Source organism: Mastigoproctus giganteus, chromosome 6 (genome assembly GCF_048544385.1).
Source record: "Mastigoproctus giganteus isolate SK-2022 chromosome 6, ASM4854438v1, whole genome shotgun sequence".
Lineage (NCBI taxonomy): Eukaryota > Metazoa > Arthropoda > Arachnida > Uropygi > Thelyphonidae > Mastigoproctus > Mastigoproctus giganteus.
This window is the reverse complement of record NC_143580.1, coordinates 8,138,977-8,164,748: the sequence shown is the minus strand read 5'-3', so window position 1 is coordinate 8,164,748 and position 25,772 is coordinate 8,138,977. Positions and strand designations below refer to the sequence as shown.

Sequence of the window (25,772 nt, the reverse complement as noted above, 5' to 3'; positions counted from 1 at the left end):
CTTTCATGCAAATTTGGATAGATTATAATTATTAATGTATTCATATCTCAAATTATTTTAAAGTAGCCCCATCATTAGGTTTAACGTGTATATGTTTTTGCCATCGTATAATTCTTTATATACTAATGGTAATGTTTAATTTTGTATGACTTTATATTTAATTTTGTGTAACTTTATTCCAACTGCGTTTCTTTTTCTTTTTCCAATGCTAATTATAAATTATCTCCATGCACTTGTATTCTAAATACAACTATAGAGTGTGCTTCACTGCTATAAATTGCTTTATCATGTAGATATATTGCTCATTTGGTTGAAGCCTGTATGCATTCATCTACTCTACTGAATTTGTGCACTTCATCTCCCTGCCTTTACCTTTATTTTTCTCGCAACCTCATTTTCGCTTTACATTTCTTGAAATACCCAATGTATCATACATTTTCACTGTCTTATCATACTTTTGGTTTTGTTTTAGTATCGTTTCTCGGCATGTTTCCGACACGTATTTTTCCTTTCAATACAAGCATTTGGTATTAGCTCACTTTTATACTAATGCTTACAAATGCTAGAGCACTTACTATAAGGTTGGGCTTCACAACCTTAGCAAGCTTGTGTTATTTAGTAACTTTTTCTATGCTTTTAATTCAACTACTGCTCATCTCAGTTGCCCAAATTATTCGCTGTATGATTCCTTTCGCCTCAAAGGTGGTACTTGTGCATATGTCTGTTCCGATATTCCCTGCCAGAGACTTGGTAATTTGGAATCTCCTCTTTTCGATCTTCTCTGATTTAAAATCTCTCTCTACCTCATTCTGTCAAATTCATCTGTTGTCTCTACTGTTCTCCCAACTCCACTAATCACTTGGAGCTCTTTGACTTCCTCTCTTTGCAACTTGACTTTCTCCAGTCCAACTTTCCTAACAATGAGGTAATTTTCCTTGGTGATTTTAATGTTCACAACTCCAGCTGGCTTCCATTTTCTAGTCACACCGACCCAGCTGGTCAAGATGCTGAGGCTTTTGCAATTACTAATGACCTTGCACAGATTGTTCATCTACCTACAAGGATACCGGACAATCCTAACCATATAGCCAACATGTTTGATATTTTTCTCACAAACAACCCTTTTAAGTGCACAGTCAAAGTGAATGGTCCTTTAGGCACCTCAGATCACAACTTGGTGATTGTCTCTTCTCCAATGGAGCCTTTATCTCATGGTTATTTCCAACCTCGTTTTGTTTGGCATTACAAGAATGTAAAATGGGATGACCTGCGAGATTTATTTTCTTCTTTTCCTTGGTCGGACTACTGTTTCAAAACTTCTGATGTCAACATTTGCTCAGATCGTGTCAGTGAAATTATTCTTGCAGAAATGGAATCCTTTATCCCACACTCCACTTTAAAATCTCGTCCTTTATCTAAACCTTGGTTTTCCAATAAATGTGCTAAGGCCGTTCAGGAGAAGGATGTTGCATATCATAATTGGCTTGTTTCCAATTCTTGTTTCATTTTCTACTTACATCAAAGCTCGCAACAATTGTAAAGCAGTTATTAATCAGTCCAAACTAGATTTTGAACAAGCTAAGAGTAGAAAACTTGCTTCTTGTCCTAATGGTAGCCAAGCATTCTGGTCTCTTGCCAAAGCTATTGGCCACAACTTTTGCCCATCTCTGCTCCCACCTCTGTCAAAACCAGATGGTTCTGTTGTTACTTCAGCCAAGGATAAAGCTGACCTGCTAGCATCCCATTTTTCTTCCAACTCACATATTAATGATCTTGGTAAAACAATTCCCACCATTCCCAACATGCTCCATTCAATGCCTCCTGTAGTCTAGCTTCAAAAGGATTTCAGAAGGATTTTGATGAATCTTGATGCTAAGAAAGCTCCAGGTCCTGATGGTATTTCTCCACTTTTTCTCAAAACCTGTGCTCCTGAACTTACTCCTGTTCTTTGCCACCTTTTTTCACTTTCTTATTCCAAAAGTGTTTTTCCATCTGCTTGGAAATTTGCTCATATCCAGCCAGTTCCTAAAAAGGGTGACAAATCCCTCCCATTCAATTATCGTCCCATTTCAATTACTTCTACTCTTTCTAACGTAATGGAGAAATCAATTAACCGCCAACTTTTAAACTATTTAGAAACCTTCCATCTGATCAACGATCGCCAGTATGGATTCCGTCAGTGTCGATCTACTGGTGATATTCTGGCTTATGTTACCCATTTATGGACAAATTTAATGGAAAAGTTCGATGAAATACAAGCAGTTGCTCTTGACATCTCAAAGGCTTTCAATTGTGTTTGGCATAAACGTCTTCTAAACAAGCTTCCATCTTATGATTTGCCAACTGTTTTTTGTAATTGGTTATCCAGTTTTCTCTCTGACCGCTCAGTGAGCGTGATGGCTCTCTATCTTCTAACTTCTCCACTAATGCTGGTGTCTCCCAAGGTTCAGTTCTTTTCCCCCCACTCTTTTCCTCTTGTATATTAATGATCTTCTTCCATTGACCGGAAATCCTATCCATAGTTTTGGTGATGATAGCACATTGCATTCCACTTTCCAGTTTGAGAAACCTCAGCCTGCTCAATCAGCTTCAACTTCTCGAATATCTGCTACCAATTCCCTAAATGCCGATCTCCAGGTAATTCTCCAGTGGGGCAAAGGCAACTTAGTTGATTTCAATCCTTCTAAAACTCAGTCCTGTCTTATATTTCGCAAAAAGGATTCTTCTGCTCCTATGCTTATCTTTGGTGACACTCCGATTTCTATGCAAAATGATATATCTCTTTTGGGAATTACCGTGACTTCTAATCTTTAATGGCACAAGCACATTACAAATATTGCTTCCTCTGCATCTAAAAAACTTGGTTTTCTCTTTTGCGCTTGGTGTTACTTTTCTTCCAAATAATTGTTCACTCTGTACAAATCGCAAATCTGCCCTACCATGGAATATTTTTCCCACATCTGGGATGGTGCCCCCAAAACCTCTCTCAGACTTCTAGATTCCATTCAGTAGAGGGTATTGGTTATTTAATCACTCATCTCTAACAGAGCCTCTCCACTCACTGTCTCATAGATGTACTGTTTCTGCTGCATGCCTTTTCTACAGATACTTCCATGGGCACTATTCTTCTGAATTGGCTTCTATAATTCCCTGTTTTCTCTTTCAAAACAGTCCAAACATGTGCCTCCACCTGCTAACATCTGTTTACTGTCTAACTTCAAACTCACAGAACCAACTTTTCATCTTCCTTGTTTATTCATTCAACTGCCGTTTTCTGGAACAACCTTCCTTCATATGTCTTTCCTGAAAATTACAGTCTACAGAAGTTCAAGTCTGATGTCAACAAATATCTTCTCTTGATTTCTCAACCTCCAACCCAAGCGCGCTACTAAGCACTATAGGTTCTAACACCTCTTGTGTTTGGGGGTTTCATAAAAAAAAAAAAAAAAAATTTTTACACACACACAATTTTCACATATATTATGTATATATTTTTTACCTTTTCATTTGAAAATAAAATCAAAAACAATCAATCACTCAAAAATCAAAAATATGAACTTAAAATTCTCTTCATGCAGAATCTAAAAGGAAGAGTGGAAAACAGTCTTCGATTGGGTACTCTTTCACCTGAAGAAATCCAGTTAGTAATAAGTGGTCAGCAGTATGAATTTCCAAATGGAATTCCAGAGTGTGGTTCTGATGCTTTACATTTTGCCCTTTTACGGCATAATGTAAAACGTAAGTATTATATTAATTATGAAAATAGCTATAGAAATAGTTACATTAAAATTCCTGTAATCTGACATCTTTGTGACCAATCAGCAATATTATTATGAATGTGTTTCTCTCTTGGATTTTTCTTTCGAGCGATCCCGTGGTTAATCTTTTCTGTAAAAAGTGACTTATTTATGTACAAAAAAAAAATTAATTCCACACAACTACAGTAAAATTTTGCAATTCTAATAAAACATTTTTTTTTCAGTTGTATTTGGACACTCCACCGGGATAATTTGGAAATGGGCAGATAGATACAAATTGCAGATGTTAGGACTAAATGAATCAAGATGAACAGGACAAGCTGAAATTGAAAACTAGGGAAAAGTAATCTTGTACTCAGGGCAAAACTAATAAGCATCAAGAAGGGGTTGCATTAATATTTAGTAAAACAAAACAGCAGCCACCTCCGCCACCTCATCACAATAAACAAAAGAACATTAAAGGCCAGATTTAAGACAATCATGTAAAAGCTACTATAATAGTAACATATGCAACAAAAAATAACACAGAGAATAGGGTATAGAAGAATACTCTGATAAGCTACAAGATATAATAAAATACTCCAAATTGTGATTTTTGAAATTTTGTTTATTATATGCAGAGGTACAGTAAAATTCTTTACATATAATAAATGCCGACCGGGCTAGCTGGGTGGGTAAAGTGCCTGCCTGGCAACCCAAAGGTTGCGGGTTCGAATCCCGCCTCGGGCTTGGATCCAAGTACTGCAAAAACCTTGGGAGGTGCATTATGGCCACAGAAGCTGATGCGCCAACGACTACAAAAAAAATATATATATATATAATAAATGCAAAGATTTATAATATTGATAAATCTTCAAGACAATGTGCCTTTTTGGCGGGGGGGGCGCCTCTGTAGCCAGGTGGGAAGGAGCAGCAGTGCATAGCACACACGCTTCTTGATTAGACCGGGGTTCAAGCCCGTCACCACTAAATATGGAGAATGCGGAAAGGTCAGGGAATGACCACCACATATCCCCGGAGCAATATGGCCTTAGTTGCTAATGTTCCAAATAACAAACAAGCCTTTTTGGCAACCCACTTGCATTGCATTGTAATCTGCTGTGTGCTCATACTCATCTTTGGACAAATTCATTGGAAGTCTGTAAATCTCAAGCAGTTGCTCAACATTTCTAATGCTTTTGATTATGTTTGGCATGAAGGTCTTCTAAATACTTTTTTTTAACAACATTTCTAAGGCTTTTAATTGTATTTGACCATAAAGATCTCGTAAACACTTTTTTTTTTTTTTTTTTACTAATGATATTTCTAATGTGTTTGATTGTGTTTATTGCATACAGTCTCCTAAATAACCTCTCATCTTATGGAATGCCAATTGTTTTTTGCAATTGAATATTCAGCAGAGAAGCCATAATTCAAATAGCAGAAGACTACTATAGAGAATTATACAAGGAACGAGGGAATGATGCCAGCAGTGGGGAAGATGGATCGCAAATTAATAACACATATGATATACCCGATATCCTTCCTGATGAGGTAGAACATGCATTGAAGAAAATGAAGAATCAGAAAGCCCCCGGGGGAAGATGAAGTTACTGTAGAGTTGTTAAAATTGGGAGGAAGAGACATAACACAAAAACTGGCAAGGCTCTTCACAAAGTGCATTGTTATCCCACATCTACGAGTTGTTCACAAGGGTCATTACTAACAGATTAGTAAGAATACTTGATGAGAATCAACCGAAAGAGCGAGCTGGCTTTAGGACAGGATTCTCAACTATGGATCACCTTCACGTAATATCACAGCTAATGGAAAAAGCAAATGAATATAAAACACCATTATTAGTATTAGTAATGCCTGGCATTTGTGGATTACGAAAAGGCATTTGACTCCATACAGCATAAGGCAATGTTTCGGGCAATGGAAAGACAAGGCATAGATACCATATATATTATGATTTTGAAAAAAATATATGAGAATGCTACCTCCTTTATTAGACTAGATAAAGACAGTAATAAATTGAGAAAGGAGTTTGACAGGGAGACACTATCTCCGAAGCTGTTTACTGCTGCCCTTGAGGAAGCTTTCAGAAGATTAGACTGGTTGCAGAAAGGAGTCAACGTGAATGGAGAGTACCTAAACCATTTACGATTTGCAGATGACATTGTGGTCATGAGCCACGATCCCAAAGAATTAGAGGAAAATCTTAATCAGTTATGCACAGCTAGTAAGGATTTTGGACTAAAGATGAATATGGCTAAAACAAAAGTAATGATGAACAAGTATGCCACAGAAAGGGATATAATGATTGAAGGAGCAGTAATTGAAAAGGTGGAGTCATATACTTATCTGGAACAAGTCAATTAGCTGTAATAATGATAAATGGCTGGAAGTCAAGCAAGAATAAATTTTGGATGGATAGCATTCAGGAAATATAGTCACATACTGAGGAGCAATATCCCAATTTGTCTGAAACGTAAAATAATGAACCAATGTATACTACCCACCATGACTTATGGAAGTGAAACTTGGGCACTCACCAAAAGAATGGAAGAGAAGCTGAGAACTACACAGCGAAGAATGGAACGAATTATATTGGGAAGAATCAGACTGTTAGATAAGAAGAGAAATACATGGATTAGGCAGCAAACTCAAGTAAAGGACATTCTTATCAAAACTAAAGAACTAAAATGGTCTTGGGCAGGACACATAGCTCGAAGACATGATGACAGATGGACTAAGAGATTAACAGAATGGTACCCAAGAGGAGCTAGAAGAAAACCTGGAAGACAATCACAGAGATGGACAGATGAAATTCATGAGTTTGTGGGTCGTAAATGGATGGCCATTGCACAAAAACAGAAGGAACTGGAAAGTTGCTGTAGAGGCCTTCATCCTGCAGTGGATTGAAAATGGCTGATGAAGATGATGATCCAGTTTTCTCATTGACTGCTCACTGCAGGTGATATTATACATTTCTCTATCTTCTAACTTCACCACTTAATCTGGTGTCCCCCCCCCCCAGGTTTGATTCTTTCTCCCACTCATTTCCTCTTGTATATAAAGACCCTCTTCAACTGACTGGAAATCCAAGTTTTGCTGATGATAGCACATTCTACATTGTGCCTCCCATTATGAAAAACCTTGCCCTACACAAATGGCCTCAACTTCTTGTATATCCATCACACTTCCTTAAATGCCATTCTCCAGGTAATTCTTCACTGGGGCAAAGAAAACTTCAATCCTTCTAAAACTCAGTCCTGTTTTAATTCTTGCAAAAAAAAAAAAAAAAAAAAAATGTCTATTACTCCTTTGCTCATTTCAGTGACACAGATTTCTAGATTATATCACATATCTCTACTTGGTATTACCCTCACTTCTTATCTCTTTTGGCATAAGCACATCACAAATAATGATTTCCCTGCATTCAAAAAACTGAGGTTTCCTTTTTCTCTCTCTGTCACTTTTCTTCTAAACAACTACTCACTCTATAAAAATTGTAAATTTCCCTAGCAGGGAATATCCTTCCCACATTCAGGGTAGTACCCCAAAAATCTGTCTCAAGCTTCTGGACTCCATTCAAGCAAGAGCAGTCAGTTTATTCAATGATGCATCTCTTAAAAAGTTTCTCTAATAGATGTTCAGTTGTTGCTGTGTAACTTTTCTATAGATACTTCCACGGCCACTGTTCTTCTGAATTGGCAACTGTAATTTCCCACTCTTCCAAACCAGTCCGAACAAATGTAGCAGCTGCCAGCATCCATTCACTTTCCAATCCAAACTCACAGAACCATCCTTTGCTCTTCCTCATTTATCCCTTCTACTTCTGTTCTCTTGAATAACTTTCCTTCACATCTATTTTCTGAAAATTACGGTCTACAGAAATTGAAGACTAACGTCAACAATTACTTTTATCTTCTAAACATTTAATAATAATAATAATTTATTTATCCCTATTTTATGTAACACTTTTTTTGGGAGATAACAGCAAAAAGGGAGGGAGAACACATAAGCCAATGGCTTTTTAGGGGGTGTTCCCTTAAAAAATTATGAATATACAAATATACAATTGAAAAATGTACAGTTCTGAAATTGTACAAGAAAGACATAAATAAATTGGAGTTTTTTTGTACATTTCCTTACAGAAGACTTCAAAAAGCATCACTACTTATAACATCATTGTGAACATTTTTACAATTAAATGAGGAGAGAAAAGAAAAATGATGAGATACATGCACAGAAATTTACAAACTACAGGCATACTTCGGTTAACGTTACCTCTGCTAACGAAGCTTCGATATAACGAAGTCGGAAATTTCAATCCCCATTTAACATAAAAAAAAAAATATTCCAGTTTAATCACCTGAAATCTAAACAAACCGAAGAAATTACGGAAACCTTTGGGGCTTCTCGTGGTTGGTTCGAGAAATTTAAAAAACGGGCCAGGATTCATAGTGTAAAATTAACAGGAGAAGCTGCAAATAAGTTTCTAGAAAAACTAAAGGAAATAATTGAACGTCAAAATTTTCCAAATTTGGTTTTCAATGTTGACGAAAGCGGTTTGTTCTGGAAACGGCTACCAACAAAACGTTTCATTTCTATTGAAGAAAAATCAGCTGCTGGGTTCAAAGCAGCCAAAGACCGTTTAACGTTACTCTTTGGATCAAATGCCTCTGGCGATTATAAATTAAAATTGTTATTAGTTTACCATTCAGAAAATCCGAGGGCGTTAAAAGGTAACATAAAAATGAATTTACCTGTAATATGGAAAGCAAATAGAAAAGCGTGGGTTACCAAGGAGTTATTTACTGATTGGTTTGTTAACCACTTTTGTCCTGAAGTAAAACGGTATTGTAAAAAAAAACAACTTTGAAGAAAAAGCTCTTTTGTTGTCAGACAATGCTCCGGGACATCCTACTGATCTTAACACGTTGGACACATGCATTCCTGTCAAAGTTGTGTTTCTTCCAGCAAACACAACTTCCCTGATTCAACCATTGGATCAGGGAATAATAGCATCATTTAAAGCTTATTATCTGCGTCGAACATTAAGCAGTTTAACTGAACTAGAGGATAAAGAGGAAATGACAGTTAAAACTTTTTGGAAAAACTACACCATTAAAAACGCAATTGAAAACGTTGATAGTTCTTGGAAAGAAGTCACTAAGAAATGCTTAAATGGAGTTTGGCGCAAAATATGGCCAGAAGTTGTACTAGAAGAAGAAAATAACATCCAAGAAATTAGAAATGAAGTTATCCAGATGGCTCAATCACTAGGTTTCGAAAATGTCGATGAAGAGGATGTTAGAAATTTATTGAATGCAGAAGATGGTTTTTCAGTGGAAGATTTAGAAAACCTTGTTAGCAACGAAGACAAAGATGATGAAGACGAAGTTAAAGAAGTTCCTGCCTAAAAAGTGTTAACAACCAAAGATTTAAAAAGGTGCTTAAATGACATTGAAAACGTTTCAAATTTTTTTTTTAGTGAAAATGATCCTGATTTAGGAAGAAGTGTTATTGTTAAGCGATCAGTGTTAAATGCAATAACTCCGTATAGGCAATCGCTAAATGAAAGAGGAAAAAAGCATAAACAATCAACTTTAGACTCATATTTTAAAATGAGATTTCACTTTGTAAGTAAGTTGACTGTTTATTTAATAAAACTTTTCTTTGTTCGAAAAAAAAAGCTTTTCATTTTCTTTACGTAGGAACGTATCCCTATTCTGGCCATAGTATTTTTACCTCTGAAAACGAAGTTTCGCTTAACGAAGTAATTTCGTGGAATGCATCCTATTCGTTATTCGAGGTATGCCTGTATTTGCCAACTGCCTCCTTTAACATTTGTACATTATTTCCATGTTGGTGTTTTTAAAATCCGTGAGTTGAGTGGAAGGTAATTTGAATCAGACATCCCTGGTGATGTGTTCAATTTAACCCAACCCATTTGCAAAGTACTTAGTACTAAAGGTTCTAATACTTTGTGTTTGTGACTTTCATTAAAAAAAATTATATTTGTGTGTGTGTGTGTGTGTGTGTGTGTGTGTGTGTGTGTGTGTGTGTGTGTGTGTGTGTGTGTGTGTGTCAGAACCCCAAGACTCTCCCTCTTTCATTTGCACCCTATTACACTGAACAACAAATTTTGGATCATATCTTGTTATGCACATGAAAGTAAGTTTACTTTGTAGATTTTTGGGTTCTAAACACAGAAATAGAGCTTAAAATGGCAGATTGGCTCTTGTTTTTGAAAAAAACGGTTTTATATATTTATACAAGGTATTTTTTATTTATATGGCAGTAAGGCCTCCGTAGCCGAGTGGTCAGGAGCGGGAGTGCAGTAGCACACGCTCTTTGAGTAGACCGGGGTTCAAGTCCCTGACTGCTGAATACAGCCGATCTGCCAACTCGCACTGGACTAGCGTGGCAGATTATGGTCCATTTCCCTCAGCATGAATTGTTGAGGAGGCTTCCATCCTGCAGTGGGTTGATAATGGCTGCACTTTACTTTTTTACTTTAAGGGCGGAAGCACACTATTATCACTTCATGAGACTTCACTTGTATACGTGTCTAGCGTCAAATGTAGGGGAGCTATATTTAACAATTAGTGTATTGCTAATTACAATGGCGGAGAGCACCGTTGTGATTGGCTGTATTCACAAGATAACACATCGAGCTTCAAGGCCAAATGACATTGTCAGGGAGTCAGATTTTTCTGTTCAAACAGAAATTTGATTAGGCGTGACTGCGTGACAAGAGGAAAATGGAGGAAATGCTAATCGAAAATTAAATTAGAAGTAAATAATCTGTTTTGAGCACACAAGTAAGAATATCCAAAATCAAATAACAACATCAAGGACGTTGCACCTGTGCCTATTCCGAAGCACCCTACACTTCGACCAGCTACTCGGCACACTTACCACAAATGTCCAGTCACAGGGACGCTCAAAAATGACCAAAGGAGGAAAATAGATCAACAGAATTCCAATTAACAAATTGAGAGGACTAACAAGTCGATCATTTCAATTTGAACAACTCATGCATAACAATTTCTTACAAGTTCAATTTTTAGGGTTGAGAAGAAGTTTTTCGTTGTAATTAAATTTCATTAAAAATTTTTGTTTCGTATTTTGACAATAAATCCTTATTCAAAATTAAACTTGCAGTATTTCAACTTTCCTTAAACATACAACTAATTTTTCCTTAGTGCTGATTGAATTTAGAAATTGCGTATTTTGCCCTTGAATGTCATCCTTAATTGGATTATATAGGAAATTAAATTCTTTTTATTCATCAGTAAGTACATCGTGAAACGATTTTCATCTTCTTCTAAGTCCTGCAGTAAATGATGGAAATCGCCTTTTTCTGTTCTCTTCCAGTTTATGTCGTGTATCCATTGGGTACTCTCTTTTGTTTTCTTGGCTATAGGAAAAGCGCATGCATTTTCAAAATCTGAAGAGGAGGATGAACTGTGGCAATTCATTTCGCTTCAGCTTTCCTCAAAGAGAATGACACATATAATATACAATGTTACAGGTTGCCAGACGTACTCCTTTTGGAATTATAATAAAATTTCCAAGATACACCTTTATTAACGTTTGAAATGGGGAATTTGAAAAAAGCAGAAATCATAAAACAACCTGTTGTTGATGATTATTTAGGAAGAAAGAATTAACTGACGATAAAGTTGTTGAAGTATACCCTTAAAGACTCAAAAAACAACATTTTATCCTATTTACAAAGGGGATTACAGAATATTTATATTATGCTTACTTTGTAACCTTTTACATTCTACTCGACTTCTTTTTTATTTCGTTGTAATGGTTTAAGGCTCAGGCAGCAAACCTTTTTTTTATTTAAAATTCCCAATATCAATATCGATTTGCTGTATGAAGAATATGTTCTGTTGAAATCATTCTGTAGAAATATTGCAACAAAAGACCTCAAAAATACCACAGATAGTTGGATAAAAATTTTAAATGCATACGAAGTATGTAATACAGAAAAAAATATTTTGTTTTTGCTTTGCCTCAAATGCAATGAGTGGACGAGTATTTAGCTCAATATTTAATGCGTGGAAAAAAGATAGAAATAAGAATGTTGAAGGAGAACTGTTGTCGAAAGCCAATCACAATGTCTTGCAAAGAATTTTATGAACAAATGCACTAAAAAAATGAAAAACTGGATAAGGAGGTGATTATCCCCTTGTATAAGGCAATGGTCAGGCTGCAACTTGAGTACTGTATACAGGTCTGGAGGCCTCATTTTAAGAAGGATGTAGAGCTGTTGGAATGAGTACAGAGAAGGACAACAAGATTAGTGAATGGAACAAAGGGTTGCTTTTATGAAGAAAGGCTTAAATTTTACAAATTCCAGTGTCTGGAGACGAGACACCTGCGAGATGATCTGATTGAGGTGTATAAAGCCTTGAATGGTTTGAGCATGCTCAATGCTGATGGGATTCTTCCTCTTGCTCAGAATAATCACCTGAGAGGGCATAAATTCAAATTGAGGAAAGACAGATATAGAATAGATGTGCGGAAGTTTGCCTTTAGCTAGCGGGTAGTTGGTTGGTGGAGCAGACTTCCATCCTTTGTTGTGGAAGTTGATAGCCTAAATAAATTTAAGGCTGAGTTGGACAGGTATTTGGAGCGAATGGAGGGGTGAAATGGGAGTGTTTTTTTTTTTTTTTTTTTTTGCTGATGCTGCATGAGCTTGCTTTCTTGCATCATATGCCTTTACTAATGCTAATATTCGAGGATTACTGCAGCAGAGTTGGACTCATCCGAGATGACAACAGTTTATCACGTGATGCAGAGCGAGGCGACAGTTGCTGATCATTTAATCACGTGATAAGAGCATGATGATACTGAAACTGCGTTGTTGTCGTGCATTTTGCCGAGAGCCGTAGTTGATATGTAGAGTAACTTACTAATAGGAGACCCCAACTGTAATTCGAAAACAAGAGCCAATTGACAAATTTTAATGTGATTTTTGTGTTCAACAACATGAAATTAGTCAAGATTGGGTATTTTTGTTTTCGTAACATTTTGTGTTGTGATCAGTGTTATAGTTGTCTTTTTATTATTTTATAAAAAAAATGACTTTAGTTGTGAAAACAATATTTTGTTTCTATAATGCTTGCAGTACTATAGAAACTTGAAGCTAACATGACTTCTCCACATACAGAACAGAAGTCATCCAGACTATTCACACAATTACAGGGCATAAAGCATTATAGAAATCTGCATTGCATATAGAAACATAAAATTATAGTAATCTAATTAATTTCCTTTAAATTAAATTTCCTAATCTAAGTAGTTGCAGCCACAACTACTTAGATTAGAAATTTATTTTTTAAATAATTACTATCAATATGAAAACAATATTTTCTTTTTAGAATTTGTATAGTATTGTTGACTAATCAGAATAAAATCAGAGATGTTAGTAAATTATGGTACCATAAGCATAGGGCTGTGTTGTAGTTACACACACACACATTCACGGAACTTTTTGATACATGACTACTAACAAGTAAATAGTCCTGTTTAAATTTAAACCACATTTGCAAAATGTAGTGTGTATAGTATAACTCTACCTTTTCTTTCAAAGTCAGTTTCATTGATGTAATTATGCAACTAAAGTAATGCCATGTACATACAGCATGGTTAACAGGTATGATCATTATAAATTGACATTTATACTGAATTAAATATAAATTTCATTACAACAGTTGAAGAATAGAGGTTAACTTTAAACAGAGCAAAAAATCCTTTATGTATAGTATTATGCATGTTATTGTACATGCATGTATTATACAGTATTGTTATTTCTTTGTCTTGGAAACTTTATACATATTTCTTGCACAGCATCATCAGATTTTCTTTTCACTAAATCCCGTTTTATCACTTTAATTTATTGTGGATTTAATAATGTATATTTTTAACTTCAGGAGATTTAATAATGTAGTTGAAATAATCTATGCTTTTGTGTCATTCAGATACAAAGATCAATCTTGATATCAAGGCAGTTCGAAGTTGTAGAAATTTCTGCAATAAAATTTGGCAAGCAACACGATTTTTCCTCAAGTACTTGAACAATTGCCCAAAGAAACCCAGGCTGATTTCACCTTTTGTGGTAATTGCTTCTTTTATTACTACTTTAGTATTGTATATAAAACTAATATTTCAGTTGAATTGGGGAGGGGGGATTATAGACAGTGTCATAATAATATGAACACCTTGATGTTCCAACCTGTAAATAAGATAATGGATTTTTCAAAGTATCATATTGTCATTTGAATGAAATTTAACCAAAATTGTAAGCTAATGCGCTCTGAATGTCAGTTCTAGACATTTCTTCTAGATTCTTTTGCTTTTCAAGCTGGAGTATTAGTATTTCTAGTGAAGAAATGATACAAGGAAGTAATCTTATACAACATCAGCAAAAGAAAAAAAAAAAAAACTTCTCACATTATTTGTGCATATTTACACATCCACAACACCAGATGGAAGTTTATTCCGACAGTCAATTACTTTTTAAAAAAAAGCAAATTTTCCCACATCTCTCCTGCAACCAGCCTTTCTCAATTTAAATTTGTCCCATTATGTGATTAAGATTAAAGATTCCATAAGCATTTAGTTTACATAGTCCATTTAAAGCTTTAAACAATTCAACCAGGTTTCCATACAGGTGCCTACTTTCCAGACACATAATTTACAGAACTTTTCAAAAGTTTCTAAATTGAGCTTTTCAAAAAGGTACTCATGCAGAAATTGTAATTTTCTGTAAGAGTACACTTTTGAAAAATAATCTAATCTTGAAAAATACCATTTAAAAAAAAAACTAATATTGGTGCTCTTCTTTTTACTCGTTCCAATGTTTCCATGTCCTTCCTAAAATGAGGCTTCCAGATATGTGCAGTACTGAAAATGCACCCTAATCATTGCCTTATATACAATGGGATAATCACCCCCTTCTTGCTGTTTGAAAAATTGCTGTATATCATCAGCAAGACCCTATGAGCTGTCTTAGCAGTCTGTGTACACTGCTTAGGGAACTTATGTCAGATTATACAATTACCCCTGGATCTTTTTTGTTCTTCACTACTTTGAGTGTGGTACAACCCAGTTGGTACTGCTCTCATTGGTTTCTGGGACTACCAAATTCAGTACCTTGCATTTTTTTTTTTTTTTTTTTTTTTATGAAAATCCCAAACATGAGAGGTATTAGAAACTATAGTACTTAGTACCGTGCATGTGTTGAAGGTTGAGAAGACGGAAGAAGATATTTGTTGACATTAGACTTGAATTTCTATAAACTGTAATTTTCAGAAAATACATATAAGGAAGGTTGTTCCAGAAAATTGCAGTTTAATGAATAAATGAGGACAATGAAAAGTTGGCTCTGTGAGTTTGCAGCTAGACAGTAAATGGATGTTGGCTGGTGGTGGAATGTGTTCAGACTGTTTTGAAAGAGAGAGCGGGAATTATAGAGCCAATTCAGAAGAACAGTGCCGATGGAAATATCTGTAGAAAAGGCATGCATCAGAAACAGTTCTTCTATGAGACAGAGAGTTGAGAGACTCTGTTAGAGATGAGTGATTAATTAACCTAACTGCACTCTTCTGAATGAATCTAGAAGCCTGAAAGAGTTTTGGGGACACCACCCCAGATGTGGGAACAATATTCCATGGTAGGGTAGATTTGTGATTTGTACAGAGTGAACAGCTGTTTAGAAGAGAAGTAACACCGAGAGCGAAAGAGAAAACCAAGTTTTTTAGATGCAGAGGAAACAATATTTGTAATGTGCTTGTGCCATTAAAGATTAGAAGTCACGGTAATTCCCAAAAGAGATATATCATTTTGCCTAGAAATCGGAGTGTCACCAAAGATAAGCATAGGAGCAGAAGAATCCTTTTTGCAAAATATAAGACAGGACTGAGTTTTAGAAGGATTGAAATCAACTAAGTTGTCTTTGCCCCACTGGAGGATTACCTGGAGATCAGCATTTAGGGAATTGGTAGCAGATATTCTAGAAGTTGAAGCTGATTGAGCAGGGTGAGGTTTCTCAAACTGGAAAGTCGAATGCAGTGTGCTATCATCACCAAAACTATGGATAGGATTTCCGGTCAATGGAAGAAAGTCATTAATATACAAGAGGAAAAGAGTGGAGGAAAGAACTGAACTTTGGGAGACACCAGCATTAGTGGAGAAGTTAGAAGATAGAGAGCCATCACCCTCACTGAGCGGTCAGAGAGAAAACTGGATAACCAATTACAAAAAACAGTTGGCAAATCATAAGATGGAAGCTTGTTTAGAAGACCTTTCGACACAATTGAAAGCCTTTGAGATGTCAAGAGCAACTGCTTGTGTTTCATCGAACTTTTCCATTAAATTTGTCCATAAATGGGTAACATAAGCCAGAATATCACCAGTAGATCGACACTGACGGAATCCATACTGGCGATCGTTGATCAGATGGAAGGTTTCTAGATAGTTTAAAAGTTGGCGGTTGATTGATTTCTCCATTACGTTAGAAAGAGTAGAAGTAATTGAAATGGGACGATAATTGGATGGAAGGGATTTGTCACCCTTTTTAGGAACTGGCTGGATATGAGCAAATTTCCAAGCAGATGGAAAAACACTTTTGGAATAAGAAAGTGAAAAAAGGCGGCAAGGAACAGGAGTAAGTTCAGGAGCACAGGTTTTGAGAACAAGTGGAGAAATTCCATCAGGACCTGGAGCTTTCTTAGCAACAAGATTAATCAAAATCCTTCTGAAATCCTTTTGATGCTAGACTACAGGAGGCATTGAATGGAGCATGTTGGGAATGGTAGGAAGTGTTTTACCAAGATCATTAATACGTGAGTTGGAAGAAAAATGGGATGCTAGCAGGTCAGCTTTATCCTTGGCTGAAGTAACAACAGAACCATCTGGTTTTGACAGAGGTGGGAGCAGAGATGGGCAAAAGTTGTGGCCAATAGCTTTGGCAAGAGACCAGAATGCTTGGCTACCATTAGGACAAGAAGCAAGTTTTCTACTCTTAGCCTGTTTAAAATCTAGTTTGGACTGATTAATAACTGCTTTACAATTGTTACGAGCTTTTGTGTAAGTAGAAAATGAAACAAGATTTGGAAACAAGCCAATTATGATTTTTTGGAATTGATTGGATGTGAGCAAATTTCCAAGCAGAAGGAAAAATGCCTTTGGAATAAGAAAGTGAAAAAAGATGGCAAAGAACAGGAGTAAGTTCAGGAGCTCAGGTTTTGAGAACAAGTGGATAAATACCATCAGGACCTGGACCTTTCTTAGCATCAAGATTGGGCAAAATCCTTCTGACATCCTTTTGACAGAAGACCACAGGAGGCATTGAATGGAGCATGCTGAGAATGGTGGGAGGTGGTTTACCAAGATCCTTAATACTGAGTTGCTAGCAGGTCAGCTTTATCCTTGGCTGAAGTGACAATAGAACCTTCTGGTTTTCATAGAGGTGTGAGCAAAGATGGGTAAAAGTTGCAACCAATAGCCTTGGCAAGAGATTAGAATGCTCGGCTACCATTAGGGCAAGAAGCACGTTTTCTATTCTTAGCCTGTTCAAAATCTGATTTGGACTGATTGATATAACTGCTTTACAATTGTTGCGAGCTCTGGTGTAGGCAGAAAATGAAACTGAAGAATTGGAAACAAGCCAATTACGATATTTACATTTATGAATATTAATCCGCAGTTGCTACTTCTCAGCCCCATCTGCTTAATTTATCTTGGTCTTGTTGCAGTAGCATACCCTGATTCTTGTCATTAACCACCCTGCCAACCTTTGTATCATCATTAAACTTTTATATTAAACTTGATATGCATTCGTCAGTATTGTTAATAAATATTGAAAACAGTAAGGACCTACACTGAACACTGAGGGACTTCACTGATAACATTAGTCCATGAAGAGCAGTGGCCATTAATGACTGCTGTCTGTCTGTCTGTCTCCTCTTTTTCTGCTGCTTTTAGTATACAGTAAAACTTCAAAAATCTGTCACATTTCTATAAGGGTAGTTGGCTGTACAAAGGGCAGAGGGGAAAGAGGCTAGCTGGACTTTATAAAAACTGTGCGCATGACAGATTTATGCATTGCGTTGCAATATTTTTCAGACAGTTTCTTTCTGTTTTATGTATTTCCTAGTCTGTTTGTCATTGTTACTATGCATTTGCAACATACCAATTCATTGTGCAAGACACTCAGTACTAGTTCACAGTATAATACAATAGTATATATTTAGTTTTTAAAGTGATTCTATTGCTGAAATCATTTTGCAGCATTTATAATTTCATATTAGAAAATATTGGACAATTACAATACCATACCGAAAACAGGATTCCAACACATGACATTTATTTTTTAGGCGTACTACCTGCCAGACCAATCGGGTAACAGAGTGAACCTGTGTTTCTATTAAGTTAATAGATTAATAGGAAAAAACAACAAATAGGGCCATACGTTTCAATCTTTGTTTCCATCTTTATCTGTAAAAAAAAAATTAATAAAATCAAAAATTCCTAAAGACTTTCTTATTCAACTTTATCTTGGTAGGAGGCCAGAACTATATACAAAGGGTACTAGGAAAGTTTTGCAATACAGCTTTGTTTATTTAATTTTTTCAAAGTAATTTCCTCTACATTCAATACACCTCTCCATCCTCCGAAACCAATCTTTAAACCAGTTCTGCCAAGTTTCACTAGGGAGTAAAGCACACTCGTTGTCCCAAGCCCGTAGAAGGTCCTCCTCACTGGAAAACCGCCTCCCTTTTAGCTTCATTTTCACATGCGGGAACAGTGCAAAGTCGCAGGGAGCAAGGTCTGGACTGTAGGGAGGGTGCTCGAGAAGTTTCAGTCCTGTCGTGGTTAAATATTCGGTGCAGGCTTTGGCGCTGTGAGCTGGAGCATTATCGTGATGGAGGTACCAGGTGTCCATTCTTGACTTTGGCCGCAGGTTCTTCATAGATCCAATGACTTTAGGCAGGCATTGCTCAGTATACCACTTAGCTGTGACTGTCTTCTGCGTGTCCAAAACGACACGTTCCACAATTCCACTCGATTTGAAAAATACAGCTATCATTTTCTTCTTTACAGATCGGGATTTTCTGACAATTACGGGTGTGTCGTCATCATCAAAGACCCAAACTTTGTTTTGAGCCTTGGTCGGCAGATCGTAATAGTACAGCCAAGTCTCGTCACCTGTCACGATGTTGTTCACATACCGAGATTGCCCCTTATCAAACTTTTTTAACATCTCCCGGCACCAAGTCACACGTCGTGTCATCTGCTCTTCAGTCAGTTGATGCGGCACCCAGAGAGAACAAAGTTTCTTCACGTGCAAATGATCTTGCAGAATCGAACGAATTGCTGGTGCATTTAGGCCCAAAGTATCCTCTATCTGTTGGTAGGTCACTCGCCTGTTTTCGTCAAGCATTTTCCTCACAGCAGTAACGTTTTCCTCCGTAACTGACGTTCGTGGCCTTCCCGGCCTCTCAGAATCCTCCAGAGTGAAATTTCCCTTTTGGAATTCTCTATACCACCTGAATATCATTGTACGATGTGGACAATCATCATCTAGTGCAAGAGTCATTTCTTCTAAGCACTGGTCTATGGTTAAACCACGCACAAAATTATACCGCAAAACTGTCCTTATCTCATTTCGTGACCACGATGCCATCGCAAGCACTTTACACTCTCACTACTAATGAATAACTGAGCCCATCGACTTGGTGCGGCGGCTACTATGCACGTATGAACATGTCTCAACATGCAGCAACAAGCAGCTTCTTGTGATTCATTGTTGCGTCATATTGCAAAACTTTCCTAGTACCCTTTGTATATTTATAAAAATATGCAGCTTTCTGAACAATATTCACTCATTCACTCAACAGTATTCACTCATGTGAATACTGTTGCCTTAAGGCCTTAGGTATTTTGCCATTTATTCTAGTCAAATAATAGGGAACCAATTCATTATTAGTTCCTTGTTCAGTTTGCAAAAATGAAAAACCTGAGTACATTATTATTCATAGCAGTGCTAACAAATGGATGCTTTAGTGTTAAAATTTTGATCAAAAAAATATATATCGTTGATATTTATTTGCTTCCTTTTCCATTTATCACTTTTTTTTATGTTACAGAATGAAGATTTATCAGATATGGATAGCTGGATCCTGAGTCGATTAGCTTACGTAGTAGCAACTTGTAATTCTGCTTTTGAAACCTATGATTTGCATTTAGGTGCCGATGCAATTTATGATTTTTGGTTCCTAGATTACTGTGATGTATATTTGGTGAGCTTCATTAATATTATTCTTTTCAATAATTACACTACTCTGAATTTTAAAAACAGTTCACTGATGTTTTCTCACAAAGGGGTATTTCTGAATAATTTTCTATAACGCTGATTTCAAAAATGACTTCCATTTGTTTCCATCACATCAGGTTTCTTCAACACATAAGAAAATTTGATTTTCTCAAATTTTTATTAATTTTGGCATTTTTGGTGCATGAATTTATAATAAATGCTACTTTTTCCAAACTATTATATTTAAATACAAAAAGGACAGTGTGTTAAAAAGTCCACTAAACATTCTCCTCTCATTTTAAAAACTGATCTACAGTGAGTAAACTTGTTTCTTCGATTTTCTTGCAGATCCTTCTACTTGACAGCCCATCTTCAGCATCCAGCAATAGTTAGCCGTCATATTGACATTCCACATCCCCTGATACCACACCTCCATGTCTTTAATAATCTCGGAAATAGTCAATGTGGGAGTGTAAAAAATGTACCTTGATACTCATGTTGCAGCCCAGCTTCTTGAATTTTGCTAACATATTTTCAGCTATATTCTTGTAGTCCGGATCCTTTTTTTTTTTTTTCCCTAAGAAGTTCTCAGTAATGGACCTGAAGTTAATCCATGCCTGTTTTTTCCTTTAATTCATAGCTCCCTCAAAATCTCTATCCCTCATCAGTTTGTGAATTTCAGGTCCAACATTGTTTTTGCTTCTCTTGGGTGATTAATGAGAATTTAGTACAAAGTTAGTTGAAGCAGTTACCTTCCTGAAGTAAAGCTATTACAAACTATTTCATCAAACCAAGTTTGGTGTGCAAGGAGGATAGTTTTGAGGTCTACCAGTGGTGTATATCTCCATGTTCTCACATGAACTTGATCCAGGCAACAAACTGCTCATCGCCTCTGTAGCCAGGTGGGCAGGAGCAGCAGCGCGTAGCACACACTTCTTGATTAGACCGGGTTCAAGCCCGTGACCACCAAATACAGAGGATGCAGAAAGGTCAGGGAATGACCACCGCATATCCCCGGAGCAATATGACCTTAGTTGCTAATGCTCCTAAAATCCAAATAACAAACAACAAACTGCCCCTCTTAGCCACACCTCGACATTCCAGTGCTTACTCCTAGGCTGACTGTCCCACTCACACAAAAAGCAAGACACTTTTTTTTTTTACATTTTTGTGTTGCCGGATTGCTGTCCAAGTAACATGCCTATTACTTTAAACTCAGCACAGAACAGCCAACTATGTTCTTCATACTTAATATTTGTCAACAACTTCTCCATGTTCTCATGTTTCTTTCAAATGCACAGAGTGAGCTACTGGAATTAGTCCATATTTATCTCTGTCATAGACCAACACACTTTTGAGACTTCTGTTTGATGAGTCAATAAAACGTATCCACTGTTTGTTGTTTGTTATTTGGTTTTTTAGGAGCATTAGCAACTAAGGCCATATTGCTCCGGGATATGCGGTGGTCATTCCTTGACCTTTCCGCATACTCCGTATTTGGTGGTGACGGGCTCGAACCCCGGTCTAATCAAGAAGCATGTGCTACGCACTGCTGCTCCTTCCCACCTGGCTACGGAGGCGCCTGTATCCACTGTAGAATTGTAACTAATTCCCAAGTAGTTCATTAAGTCATATTACTTCAAAAAACATAGAATCTTCCTCAGAAAATTAGGAGGACTAATAATTCTTGTTCTCATCTATACCACGAGAAGAAAAACATCCCACGTGCTAGAAGATTTTTGACGTGAAAACATCTATGGTGGTACTAGAGTAAAATCGATTGGTAACGATTTTACTCTAGTAATTTACTCTAATGTTGAATCGGTAGAGTAAGCAGCTGGTAGTAATGTTATGCAGAATAAAATGCAGACTTTAATAAAATCTGCTTCTCAAGATTTTGTTCAACATCAACCTTCTAAGTCGCATAAGTGAGTAAGTAAGTAAGTTTCGATCAAACCGTTCAAAAATTTAAATGGTTTTACAATTGCAATAAGAATAAAAGCAGAATATTATGCAAGAAAGCGGGTAGTTAATATTATGCAAGATTTTGATCAACATCAACCTTCTAAGTAGCGTAAGTAAGTAAGTGTCGATCAGACCTTTCAAAAATTGAAACGGTTTTTCTCTAGCGCCATCGAATCCCTGAAAAACTATCTCCCGGAAAAAATATCCCATTTTCTTGCTATTAGTTAAGATTATTTGAGTAGGTAAAACTCCAGCTCTTGGGTAGAATTTCATATTTCAACTAACAGTTACTTCTAATATTAAACAGTGAAAATAATCACAAAATTTGATACTGTGATACGGAAATCTATACAAACTACTGTTTCACTGCAGTAGAGGTTTGTGCTTATGGACGCAATGATGATTCGAACATTTTTAAAAATTCAAATGTTGGAAGGCACTGTCCTCTTAGTAACCTAATGATTTTTTCTAATATTAAATAGTGAAAATATCGCAAAATTTGATACTGCTTTCCCCACCTACTGTCCTCCTAGGTTGATATACCTAGGGTGTTTATCCCCCCACTTGATACTGTTTTTAAATTGCGAACTCGTTTACTGATTTTAAAAAGCAGGATGGGGGAACTCTACCTCAGCTAAGTGCCCCCTCCTCGGCAACACAAAAAACAATCAGAAAGAAAACACCTTCACAATAATCACCCAATCACAGAATTCAACCGTACAGTCAATCCCTTCTATGACAATGCACACTGCATGGAGACAAGTGTTACCCAAATAATGGTGCTTAGCCTTTAAGTATCATTAAGATTATTTAAGAATATATTAAGATTATTATAATACTTAAACATTTGATTATGATTTTTTGCAAATTTTTATCTGTGATTTTGATATAATTAAATTGTGATTATTATCAGTAATATTATAATAATAATTATAAAGTGGAATTTTTTCTGGGGATATTTTTACCAGAGATATTTATACCCGTTACCAGTGCTGCCATAGATCTTTTCACATAAAATAAAACATCTTTTGAGCATAAAGGTTACACATGCTGCTTTTTTAAGTCTAGAACCAAGGAGTTCGGCAAATTCCTTTGGTAAATTTAAATCTCTTACCAGACCATTGAGTTCATACTGTGAAAACATTTGAGGGCTAAACTCAGTGTCTCCAACCAAGTAGATTTTAGTTTCATCTTTAGAAACTTCACTTTCAGCACTCTCTGCTGCTACATTCTCCAATATAAGTGGAGGGCATGAAATTGGAATTATCTCCCTATGGAACTGTTCTAATGGCAAATGGAATATTAGGATACACAATGCCCTTCTTACTGTCACATTAAGTAAGCAAAAGTAATCGCACTGGTTTGTAGGTTCCTGCCATTTTTCCACAATCTCAATGCTCCAACTTAAGTTTGGCAAACTTTATATTGTTTATCTCGGTCATCGCGTTTCACTCCAGAATAAGCACAGTACACATCTTTTTCAAATTCTGTAATATCTTGTCTTTGCTTGACACTTCCGCAAATGTAACAAAATAAGTTCAGATTGTTCCAGCACTTGTGTGAAGATATTTCACTCACTTTTTAGCACAAGTTTAACATGATAACCTCAAAAATAAAGTGAGCTCACACTGATAAACGCTGCTGCATGGAGCCCTCAAGATCAAGAAACAAGAAATTTAGTTTACAGATTCCCAGCATTTACTCTTAACATAATTAAGAGTATGTGATAGGAAAAAACAGTATGTGATAGGAAAAAAACGAATAACATTTCTGAAATCTGCATAAAAATACTGAGTTGAAAACAGCTATTAGTTTACAAATATCAAAAACCATGTAGAATAGTACAGTAAACCCCTGCCATTCGCGGGGGTTACGTTCCTGAGAAATGTCGCGAATACCGAAAACGCGAATCCTGAGTTATGGCTCCCATAGTAATAAAGGGGTTCCGTTCCAAAGTATGAAATATATAAGAAAAACTAGTCTAAAAGTTTGTCTATGTATGTATTATATGTACCTTCATAATACGACTATGTACTTAGACAGTACATAGTGAAATGCAAGCATATGGCATCGAAATGAAAATAAGAAACAATTTAATATTGATTGTAATATTTATTAGAAATTTAAAACAACTCTTTCAAACCAGTGCCTTTGCTAGCTAAAAAACTTATCCTGCCAGTGCTATCACCAGTTTTGCTCAAGTGTTGATAAAGGAGTTTTGCCTTTTCACGAACGATGAGTGAACTTAACGGAATTTTATTTTGAGTTCGGTCTTCTATCCACAGATTTAAAGCCTTTTCCATTTTTTCTAATTTAACATCACGAGTTACAGAGCAAATTTTTGAAGCAATTGGCGCGTTTTCATGGACACTACGGCAGATTTTTTCTTCCGATTTTTTGATTGATCATACCGTTGACTCATTGATTTTATGTTTTGCCACTGAGGAGGCACTTTCACCATTAGAAATTTTGTCTAATAACTCAATTTTATTTGCTAATGTCATCACTTTCTTTGATCTTTTCACATTTCCCTTGTTATTCGTAGCCATATTTTTGTACGGGTTAGAAAGAACTTGTCCACAATAAAGTCACTTTCTTCCGTTAACACACTCGAAAAAAGTCTGTTTTACACTGCAAAATGGTAGATTTATCACTTTTGTAAGCATATCAATTTATAAATTGATAAATTTATTCAATTTATAAGCATATAAATTAAAAGCAAACGACGAAACCTTCCATGACAAGCGCATAACACATACTGAACAAGGATTAGTGAGAAACATTCACGCTTGCGATTTTGTCACCCCTCTCCCTCCACCCACTGAGTGCTGTTTTGACCATGAAAGATAATTTTAGCCACGCACATGTTTTTTTTATGGCGGAAAATGTTCAAGGCGCTTTAAAGTTCACATTTTTTTAGGTTTCATTTTATATTAAATCAGCAACCGCGAATACAGATACTGCGAGTAGCGGGGGTTTACTGTATTATATTTCAATTTTTTAAATGCTACATGAACTGTATCAGGAATTGGCTGACATTTTAGTAGCACCATGAATTATGATGATGCTTAATTCTCTCTCTCTCTTATTGTTCTACCTAGACCATAAAGAACCTCTTTTCTGCATGATGTATGTGAAAAAATGGTGTAATTTTTCATATGTAAAACAAGAAACAGAAATTACAAATTATGAAAACACAGCAAGACAATTCTTTTATAAGCCACATTTATCATTAGAAAGAACTAGAGTGGACAAGAGTGTCATCAAAAAATTTTCAATAATATTGCAAGCCAGTGCCTTGGAGTGAAGATAAATATTAAAAAGGTCACAAAGTATATAAAAAAAAAACACTGCATAAGAATTTGTAATACTGTACATTGATTAATACTATATACAACCTGCAGTTTATAAACTCTTGATATATGGAAAAGACAGTAAAAAAAATATTATCCTAATTGGCCAGTTTTTCAGGGAAACTCAGGAAGTAACAAGTAACAACTTTAAAAGATAGAGAGAGAGAGAGAGAATAGAATTTCAGAAAATTTTCTAGAAAAGCATTAAATTAGGATTTCAGCATAATTTATTAGTAGAATCTAATCCATTTCTTTCAAAATTGAGGCATCTGCAAGAAAAGTGCCAAAAACAAATGTTCCCTGTAACTTTTGGTCTTGATTATACCACAACTTTAGATAAGGAACAGAGAAAGGTATTGGAGAAAG

At 36.0% G+C, this 25,772-nt stretch overlaps 1 protein-coding gene across 2 annotated transcripts in view; it reads left to right on the top strand.

Annotated features, from left to right (window-relative positions):
• LOC150083876 (valine--tRNA ligase-like) overlaps positions 1-25,772 on the top strand; it is a 180,018-nt gene that overhangs the window by 102,787 nt on the left and 51,459 nt on the right. The window contains exons 18-20 of one of the 2 annotated variants that reach the window (XM_090374918.1): positions 3,579-3,738; positions 13,751-13,887; positions 19,922-20,074. In XM_090374918.1, the coding sequence (XP_090231044.1) occupies positions 3,579-3,738; positions 13,751-13,887; positions 19,922-20,074 (450 nt within the window). The remainder of the gene's footprint in view (positions 1-3,578; positions 3,739-13,750; positions 13,888-19,921; positions 20,075-25,772) is intronic. The other variant, XM_090374919.1, reaches the window with a different exon arrangement.